Source organism: Trichomycterus rosablanca, chromosome 15, assembly GCF_030014385.1.
Source record: "Trichomycterus rosablanca isolate fTriRos1 chromosome 15, fTriRos1.hap1, whole genome shotgun sequence".
Taxonomy (NCBI): Eukaryota; Metazoa; Chordata; class Actinopteri; order Siluriformes; family Trichomycteridae; genus Trichomycterus; species Trichomycterus rosablanca.
In genome coordinates, this window is record NC_086002.1 from 21,608,262 (window position 1) to 21,618,150 (window position 9,889).

The 9,889-nt window shown below is 41.2% G+C and overlaps 4 protein-coding genes across 4 annotated transcripts in view; all 4 read left to right on the plus strand.

Annotated features, from left to right (window-relative positions):
- The window catches only part of LOC134328786 (uncharacterized), a 765,451-nt gene extending 758,194 nt beyond the window's left edge, over nucleotides 1-7,257 (plus strand). Inside the window, exons 4-5 of the mRNA XM_063010014.1 lie at nucleotides 2,698-3,031; nucleotides 6,936-7,257. Coding sequence (XP_062866084.1) covers nucleotides 2,698-3,031; nucleotides 6,936-7,257 — 656 coding nt within the window. The remainder of the gene's footprint in view (nucleotides 1-2,697; nucleotides 3,032-6,935) is intronic.
- Nucleotides 406-1,023, plus strand: LOC134328833 (histone H1-like). Its single transcript, XM_063010064.1, has one exon. The coding sequence runs from the start codon at nucleotides 406-408 to the stop codon at nucleotides 1,021-1,023; it is 618 nt and encodes a 205-aa protein (XP_062866134.1).
- Nucleotides 1,643-2,029, plus strand: LOC134328968 (histone H2A-like). Its single transcript, XM_063010206.1, has one exon. It carries the CDS (start codon nucleotides 1,643-1,645, stop codon nucleotides 2,027-2,029), a length of 387 nt encoding a protein of 128 aa, XP_062866276.1.
- Nucleotides 7,258-7,972: 715 nt separating the features above from the next.
- LOC134329002 (histone H2B-like) lies at nucleotides 7,973-8,400 on the plus strand. The gene has a single exon (XM_063010243.1). The coding sequence runs from the start codon at nucleotides 7,973-7,975 to the stop codon at nucleotides 8,345-8,347; it is 375 nt and encodes a 124-aa protein (XP_062866313.1). The 3' UTR covers nucleotides 8,348-8,400.
- The last annotated feature ends 1,489 nt before the right edge of the window (nucleotides 8,401-9,889 follow it).

Genomic DNA, 9,889 nt, shown 5'->3' on the forward strand with positions numbered 1-9,889 from the left:
ACAAAAATGCTGCCCAAGCAGTAGATTATCCAGGTACTTTTCGTGTACTGTTTAATAAATGCTTAATGCTTAATAATGATTAATAACTGCATACTGTTCAGTATAAAAGTAGTGATTTCGGACGCAGCCGATGATCACAGTTGAGACGCTCCTCAAAATCCGTGTTTGTTTTCATGACACGCCTCTTTTTTTAACCGACCAATCACAGGTGTTGTCGCGGCGTGACGTCGTCCGCGGAGTTCGCCCAGCTTCCATGTGCGCGACAAGGCGAGCGAAGCCTCTGCGCGACGTCCGCGGTTGTTCGTTTTCTCCGCGATTACGTCACATCGGTCGCCGAAGCCAGGCGAACGTCGTTTCCGCATGAAGTATGCTGAGGCCTTTAGCGCCGTTTTAGCTCCAACAACGATGGTAGAAGAAGCTCCAGCACCGGCCAGCTCGGCCCCTGCCAAGGCTCCTAAAAAGAAGACCGCGGCCAAACCCAAGAAAGCGGGTCCCAGCGTCGGCGAGCTGATCGTCAAAGCTGTTTCCGCTTCCAAGGAGAGGAGCGGCGTGTCCCTGGCCGCCCTGAAGAAAGCTCTGTCTGCAGGTGGATACGACGTGGAGAAGAACAACTCCCGCGTCAAACTCGCCGTCAAAAGCCTGGTGACCAAGGACATCCTGGTGCAGACCAAGGGCACCGGCGCCTCAGGCTCTTTCAAGCTCAACAAGAAGCAGACCGAGGCGAAGAAGCCCGCGGCCAAAAAAGCCGCCGCTCCTAAAGTGAAAAAGGCCGCAAAGAAACCCGCCGCTGCAAAGAAGCCCAAGAAGGTAACAGCCAAGAAGCCCGCCGCTAAGAAGTCCCCCAAGAAGGTCAAGAAACCCGCTGCTGCCGCTAAGAAAACCACCAAGAGCCCCAAGAAGGCTAAGAAGCCGGCGACCCCCAAGAAGGCAGCCAAGAGTCCTAAAAAAGCCAAGGCAGCCAAACCCAAGACCGCTAAGCCCAAAGCGGCCAAGGCCAAAAAAGCTGCCCCCAAGAAGAAGTAAACTTGTTCATGTTTTATTAACTTCGTTTTCTTTAAACGGCTCTTTTAAGAGCCACCTATTTCCTCCCATAAAGAGTCGCGTTTCCTAAACACATACATACATATAAGCATGCATGCAATCATACAACTATTCATACATGCAACCATCCATACATACATATTTTGTGGAGAGTGTAATAAGCAAGGAGTTCAAAACACTAAGTATAACTGGTCCTGTTTTATGTATAATAATGATTTTGTCACACATCCCCATAAAACTGTCCGTATAAATGTGTGTATGTATGTGCACTCACGTATATGAGCTCCTTACATAATGTAATTGTTAGTGTAAATGTTATTGTGACATAATATAATGTAATTGTTGCTTAAGAGAAGCTTTTCTATATCATACATTACATTGACGGGAGAACGGAGGAGAAGAGAGGGGAGGAGGGGCGGGGGCAGTATGTGAGGGGGCGTGTATGTTTCGTCTCTGAGACATGACGGCGCGTTTATGATTGGCTCAGCTGTGACTTCGCTCTAAGCCAATAGGAGAGAGGCCAGTTTGCCTATATCGTACCGTTTCGAGTTCTCTCCCAGTTTACTTCAGTTTTGTTCCACGAACGCATCTGATCATCAAAATGAGTGGCCGAGGGAAGACCGGTGGTAAGGCTAGAGCTAAGGCCAAGACTCGCTCATCCCGTGCCGGCCTTCAGTTCCCCGTGGGCCGTGTTCACAGACTGCTACGTAAGGGTAATTACGCCCACCGTGTGGGAGCCGGTGCTCCTGTCTACTTGGCTGCCGTGCTGGAGTATCTGACCGCTGAGATCCTCGAGTTGGCTGGTAACGCCGCCAGAGATAACAAGAAGTCTCGTATCATCCCTCGTCATCTGCAGTTGGCCGTGCGTAACGACGAGGAGTTGAACAGACTGCTTGGCGGTGTAACCATCGCTCAGGGCGGTGTGCTGCCTAACATCCAGGCTGTTCTGTTACCCAAGAAGACCGAGAAAGCAGCCAAGGCCAAGTAAAGTCGCTCTCGTGTTCTAACCAAAAGGCTCTTTTAAGAGCCACCCATTTCCACAGAAAAAGTGCAATTTCCCCAGATAATGTGTAAATAAATGTTATATCGTTTCATAGAATCACATGGCATAAAACACATGATTTATGTCATGGTAAAATGAACAAATCATTAAGTATTATTATTTTCTCTATATTTACATATATCCCTATATATGTGTACACAAGTGAAGTTACAGATCACTTGCAGTAGCAAAACCAACAATATAGACGATTAAAAGTGGTGCAACAAACGTGTTTGTGTAATACACATGGAACAAAAATAATAATAATGCTAATAATAATAACAATAATAAGCAAAATGGACGAAATAATCAAGAATACTTTTTTAAAAAGTTTATATACTTTAAATGCGATTGTAGGCTGTTTTAAAAGCACAAAAAAACAAAGGAAAGTATTATAAATCCCGCCTACAGCATGGAGGAAATACTGTTTTCTTAAACGAGGCAGCGGCAGAACGCCGACCAGTCAGCGACATTTGACGTAAGCACATTCGTCCAATTAGAAAAGTGCGTCATCAAGACGCCCAATGAGCGCGGAGCGGCTCTGGTACTTAAAAAGAGCGTGTTGGGCGGGTTAACATATTCTGTCCTACAGTTGGTGAAGTGCGGAGTTCCAGACGCGATGGCAAGAACCAAGCAGACCGCTCGTAAATCCACCGGTGGTAAGGCGCCGAGGAAGCAGCTCGCCACTAAGGCTGCCCGCAAGAGCGCCCCGGCTACTGGCGGTGTGAAGAAACCTCACCGTTACAGGCCAGGTACCGTGGCTCTGCGTGAAATCCGCCGTTATCAGAAGTCCACTGAGCTGCTCATCCGCAAGCTGCCCTTCCAGCGCCTGGTTAGAGAGATCGCTCAGGACTTTAAGACCGATCTGCGCTTCCAGAGTTCTGCCGTCATGGCTCTGCAGGAGGCCAGTGAGGCTTACCTGGTCGGCCTGTTCGAGGACACCAACCTGTGCGCCATCCATGCCAAGAGGGTGACCATCATGCCTAAGGACATCCAGCTGGCCCGCCGTATTCGCGGAGAGCGTGCTTAAACGAACCCACTCCATCCAATTATCCCCAAAGGCTCTTTTAAGAGCCACTTACATGCTTCCACTGAAATGGGCATTTTTCATAACTTTATTTATTTATTATTCCATTGTGTGTGCGTGTTCCGAGTTAGTAATTTAGTTATATTTATCAGTTTTAAATATTAGAAAAACCTGGTTTATGTGTGTGTAGAGATGTACTTTACAAGTTCTTACAACAATTATAAGGGCGGCACGGTGGCTTAGTGGGTAGCACTGTCGCCTCACAGCAAGAAGGTCCTGGGTTCGAACCCCAGGTGGGGCAGTCTGGGTCCTTTCTGTGTGGAGTTTGCATGTTCTCCCCGTGGGTTTACTCCGGGTGCTCCGGTTTCCTCCCACAGTCCAAAGACATGCAAGTGAGGTGAATTGAAGATACTAAATTGTCCAACACTGTGCTTGATATGGACTTGTGAACTGATAAACCTTGTGTAATGAATGGCTATCGTTCCTGTCATGAATGTAACCAAAAGTGTAAAACATGACGTTAAAATCCTAATAAACAAACAAACAAACAACAACTATAAACAAGGTTACATAAGTACAGCTGATTAAAGATTGGCAGGTGGTGTCTTATAACACATGATTAATAATGTTTATAGTGGTGTATGTTTATGGGGTTCTATAAAGCATTGAGTTAGTAAGAGTAATATAGTAGTTATGAGTAGAAGAGTAACAACACAAACATGATGGTAAAGAAGAAGGAGCGGTACATTGCAGCGGTGGTTAAAATATTACGCTACTAATGCAAAAAAAAGGATTAATAATCAGTAATTATTATTCAGAATAATATATCAATAATAAAATACGATTCTAGGTACTCAACACAGGGTAATTACAGGCATTTTAGAACAGACATACTGCAAAATATTAAGTGTAAATAATCATAATTACTCATAATAATGATTTTTATTTCTATTATAGTTGTTGTAATAATAGTATTATTGGTGATGGTAGTAGTAACTGTAATTATAATGTTATGGAGAACCAATAGGTGATTAGTGGAGCGTTTCTTCCATCTCGTGGCCAAAATGTGAAAACACGAACTAAATCTGTGTGTTTATGTGTGTATGTGTGTGTTTTCTTTTATGTATGTATATTTTTATGTATTTTCATGTAATATAAAAATTGTTAGGAGGATTTAGTGGCGTTGGTGTTGCACGGTGTACACAGTCTGTATTTTACACAGAGATGGTATTAACTGATTGTAGTGTAATCTACAGTATGGCTGTACATTGGTAGAATGTAAACACGCTGGATGAAGGCATCAGGAATGAGCAGAATATTGAATGTTAACCATAAGACTGGTTATTGTAATAATGGTAATAAAACAACCGTATTCACAATGATGCCTTTTCTAATTTGGTAATTCATGTGTTTGAGCCGCCACTGTGTGTGTGTAACTTTAACCTTTGCCCTCTGAGTCCCGCAGCACCGACTCCCATTTCTGACGGGTTTTTGTCTCCGTTTGCAGGTTCTCCGGCTGGCACTCACACTCAGGCTGGAACTCATTGTTCTCGCTACCTGATCTGAAGGCATGAGGACCCAGGTGTGGTTCGTCACCTCCAGATGTGCCTTGTGTTCCGATGCAGCACAGATGATTTCTGTTGAGTCCAATTTAAGCCCAACCTCCTTCTAACCCTAATTACGATAACCCCAAGTTATTTCTAACCTAAACTATGATAACCCCAACATGTATCTAACCCAAATTAGGTAACTTAATTTACTTTCACGAAAACAGGTGAGCATAAAAAGTGTAGGTTTTCACATTAACAATACACAAAATCTTATTTCTATAACTTTTGGAACTTAATTACTTCATTTGCTGTTTTTCAGTCCTTTGAAGCAGTCAAGAGCAGATTTGTGATTTCCAAAAAGTACATAAAGCACTATAAAAAGACCTTGTTGCTTTTGTATTTGAGCTAGCAAAGCTTCACACCTGAATGTTGTACATTGTTCACGTTCATGTATTTCACTCTGTGTTTAGTACCGTAATGGGGATTTAAATGGTAAATCTTAACAGCTTTACTTCTGACTTCAGTAAATAAATAGACGCCCATGTCTTGTTAAGAAATTGCAGTTTTTATCTATTGCACTTACAGTTCTGTTCGCTAACACATTACGGTGAAGATGGATACACTCGCACACACCTAAATCATAAACTGAGAGGGAAATAAAAAATTCCAGTCCACCCCCAGTCCAGTCCAATAAAAAGAAATAAATTAATTAATTAATTTGAGTTCACATACACTGACTTATTTCTAAAACAACACATGGCTCCTACACTTACACAACAGATTCAAGTCTATTTTAAGTTTTTTATCTGATACATCTCACTTATTAAGATGCACTTTTTTTAAATAATTCTTTTTAAAACTCAGAAATGGCTTTAACACAGCTAACACTGAAACATAAAATATCTTCTTTCACTTATTTGGCTTTTATTGATACACAGCTAAGATCACTTTCACTTCAATCAAGATGTGTCTGACTTTGAAATATGTTTATGAAACGTTATGCTTTAGCAGAATATGACTTATAACGTCCCATTTCTCACAATACAGTGAAATATACAAACACATTTTTAACACAGATGTCACTTATAAAGACTTGCATCAGTATTGTTCAGCACAGACAAATCCAAACACTGCGTTACACATTTTTTATGTATTTATTTGTTTAATGTATTCATTGTTTATGTATTTATTTAGTTATTCACTCATTCATGACCCTAACACCCACTTTAACAAAACATCTATGGCTCTAGCAGTCCAGGTGACACATATCCAGGGCCAGCTGTAGCCTAGTGGTTAAGATACTAGGCCAGTGACCAGAGGGTCACTGGTTCAAGCCCCACCACTGCTAGGTTATCACTGTTGGGCCCTTGAGCAAGGCTCTTAACCCTCAACTGCTCAGACTGTATACTGTAATGTAAGTCGCTTTGGATAAAGGCGTCTTCTAAATGCTGATAATTTCCACCTATTTTACTTTTTTTTTTAAACTCTCTCTCTCTCTCTCTCTCTCACACACACACACACACACACACACACACACCTGCAAAAGCTAGCAACAAACACTGGCGTTGTCCATTTATATGTTACACATTCCAACACAATTTTACCCTCATGTTTTATTTACCCTACACCTCCTCCTACACTGCTGCAGGTGTTTTAGATCTTTGTTTTTATCATAACGTGTCTCTAATGCTACTTTAACAAGCACTGAAAAGTTTCTAAAGCTATTTGTTTGTTTCAAATTCAATATTCACTACAACTGTACTGATTTGAACTAATATGATTTTTTGATCATAAACTGCTGTATTCTCCCACACCGTCTTTCCGTATTACTAATATGTTTTATTTTGCCTACATTGTCATGTCTCTAATGGCTCTTTTTCCCACCTAATTGTACAATATTAAAAAATTTGACAAACATGGCGATTATACAGTAGTACATTGTAATAGGGTTTAGGGCTGCAAAGTGTTTAGGGTTGTTTCTTTGTTTGTCTTTCATTCTTCTTTTCATTCTTTTGGCACAACATGTTTAGAAATATTTTTTTTTTAACATTAAACATTAATACATCACATCGATTGTAGACCGATTTACTGTGAGGATAAAACAGTGGAGGTTCTAAGTTACGCGCTTTACATGAGGTCTACTCCGAGCAGCTGCGGTCACAGTGGGCGGTCGCTGCTCAACTCCGCCTCATTGTCTTCAACTAGGTCCGGTAGAGGGAAATAACAGGCTCGCTGTGAACGCTCGTCCTGCATTGACTCGCTTCATCTCGACGAGAGCAGTAACGATGTCCGGTAGAGGAAAAGGCGGCAAAGGTCTTGGAAAAGGAGGCGCTAAGCGTCACCGCAAAGTTCTCCGTGATAACATCCAGGGTATTACTAAACCCGCCATCCGCCGTTTGGCTCGCCGTGGCGGTGTGAAGCGTATTTCCGGCTTGATCTACGAGGAGACCCGCGGTGTGCTCAAGGTTTTCCTTGAGAACGTCATCCGTGATGCCGTCACCTACACCGAGCACGCCAAGAGAAAGACCGTCACCGCAATGGACGTGGTGTACGCTCTGAAACGCCAGGGACGCACCCTGTACGGATTCGGGGGTTAAACGTTCAGACCTCCACGCTAACACAACGGCTCTTTTAAGAGCCACCCATATTTTCTACACAAGAGAAAATTCTTTCTGGTTTATTATTAATATCGTTATTATTAGTAGTAGTACGTTCACAGATGCGTACATTTGCAAATCACTCGTTTAGCCCCAAAAGCTTGAAAGCATCATTATAAGTAAAAATAACACATTCACTGATGAAGCCCTAAAAGCTTGGAATTATCATTAGTAATTTTAGTATTACGTTTATTATCAGATCTTGTTTAGCCTTCATACGGCGTGTTTGCATACTACCAATGTACAGCCATACTGTAGATTACACTACAATAATTAACACGATCTCTGTGTAAAATACAGTAAAACATTGTGCCCAAATGCCTCGCTTAAAAAACAAACAAAAATATATATCTATCCTATCTATATATTTATATATAAAATGTAATAAAATATTGCTATTTATTCTTTTATATTCGGTTTTTAAACATGTATCGACCTCAGATTAAGCGGGAACAGACAACAAAGAACAGATTCTAGTGAATGGGGCAGAAGGGGGCGTGGAACGGTATGTCTCCTGTCCAATAGAAACCCAGGACCTTGGACCAATCAGAGTTACGTGTTTCAACTTGTCTTACTCAGCATGCAGGGTTAATAAAGCGGGCGTGTAGAGCGTCTACATTCACTTGCAGTTTGCTCTAGAGGAAACAGCAGCATCATGCCTGAACCAGCGAAGGCCGCGCCCAAGAAGGGCTCCAAGAAAACCGTCACCAAGACCGCCGGCAAAGGAGGTAAGAAGCGCAGAAAGTCCAGGAAGGAGAGCTACGCTATCTACGTGTATAAGGTCCTGAAACAGGTCCACCCTGATACCGGGATCTCCTCCAAGGCTATGGGCATCATGAACTCCTTCGTCAACGACATTTTCGAGCGTATCGCTGGTGAGTCCTCTCGTCTGGCTCACTACAACAAGCGCTCCACCATTACCTCCAGGGAGATCCAGACCGCCGTGCGCCTGCTGCTTCCCGGTGAGCTGGCCAAGCACGCCGTGTCCGAGGGTACCAAGGCCGTCACCAAGTACACCAGCTCCAAGTAAAGCGCCTTAGTCGCTCTGGCAAACCAACGGTTCTTTTAAGAGCCACCCATCTTATCAAGTTAAGAGAATTTTCCTCTTTTTTTAAGTATTATATTCGAATATATTATTTACACTGCATTTGGGTAGCTTTCCATGTTTGTAATACCTTATCTTCTTTTATTTATTTATTAATATATTACTGTTTTTGGGCCCTGACTGCCACTATGTGGTGAGTTTAGAATAACACGCAGAATAAAATCTCACTGTACTAAGTTAATATGACACACTCAGAGCTGTAGAGAGAGACTCCTTGATCTCGCCGCCACGTGGTTCATGTGCCCCTTGACATTAAGTAGTAGACAATATACAGTACAGAGATTAAAGAGGTTTTTTTTTGCATAGGAGTTGTTTTTTTGCATAAACTAACCTCCCTTCACTTTCCTGAGGATTCATACTAATAATAATTTTGGTTAAACACTAAGCCATGTGGCTGGATTCATAAGGTTTACCTGCACTGAATGAACAGATTCATAAACACACTACCGTACCAGAAACGTTATAGTGCAGGTACAGGAAATAGTATTAATTCATGTCTTATTTCATGAGTGATTAATAATCGATTCCTACATGTAATACATGAACTAATTAAAAAATACTCTTTACCTCCAATTGAGTAAAAGTACTAGTATATACCTTCAAATGTATGAAAGTAAAAGTAGCATGATTTATTATGGCTCTAATGTTTTATTATCATTTCTGTAACAAGACTCTTGATGAATCAACTCATTTTAGGTGAAAAGACTCGAGTGTCATTCATTAATCTGACACTAATGTTTATTAAAATTATCATAAGAACAAAACACTGATTGGTGTGATCGCTTCACGCTTCCTTTATTTTGACAATGTTACGTTTTTATTTACACATAAACCAAAAGGAACCACAGATTGTTCATAGTGTAGTGGAGAAAAAAGTGAGACATTTCACTACCAAATGTGGTGGAGTTAAAGTAAAAACTCACCCAACTAGTTACATTTACTTAGTTACTGTCCACCACTGCTAATGTATGCCTTAATGCAGGAGCAATATATTAATTATTTAAGTATTTAAGGTACAAGTGTCATCAATTATTCATGAGATTCATACAGGTCATCAGGATAACCATCACAAATATTCTCTCATGTCATGTTTGTGGTGCTTAAACTGAAAAGTGGTGCTTAAATATTCCTTATTTAATTTTAAGTTCTGTTGCGGATTAAATAACTAAAGATTTGTCATGAAATTAAGCTGACAGTGTAATGATCAACTATTATCATTAAACAGCATTAAGTGGCCCCATTTATATGCATTCTGAGCAAGCGTTGTTCAATTGTTTTATTTAGACACAATGCCGCGCAGCTTATACTGATGGCTTTTAGTCTTTACGGATCATTTGCAGATATTAAATTATCTGTTTTCTTGTGCCTCATGTGTGACAAATTGTCATTGGACTATATGTCCATGTTTAGTGATGATGATGATAATGTCATAATAACAGAAGAAGAAGAAGAGCAAAAATTTAAAAA

What these genes read in the sequence shown, in the direction of transcription:
- LOC134328968 (XM_063010206.1), top strand. Translation starts at nt 1,643, where the DNA reads ATGAGTGGCCGAGGGAAGACCGGTGGTAAGGCTAGAGCTAAGGCCAAG.
- LOC134328833 (XM_063010064.1), top strand. Translation starts at nt 406, where the DNA reads ATGGTAGAAGAAGCTCCAGCACCGGCCAGCTCGGCCCCTGCCAAGGCT.
- LOC134329002 (XM_063010243.1), top strand. Translation starts at nt 7,973, where the DNA reads ATGCCTGAACCAGCGAAGGCCGCGCCCAAGAAGGGCTCCAAGAAAACC.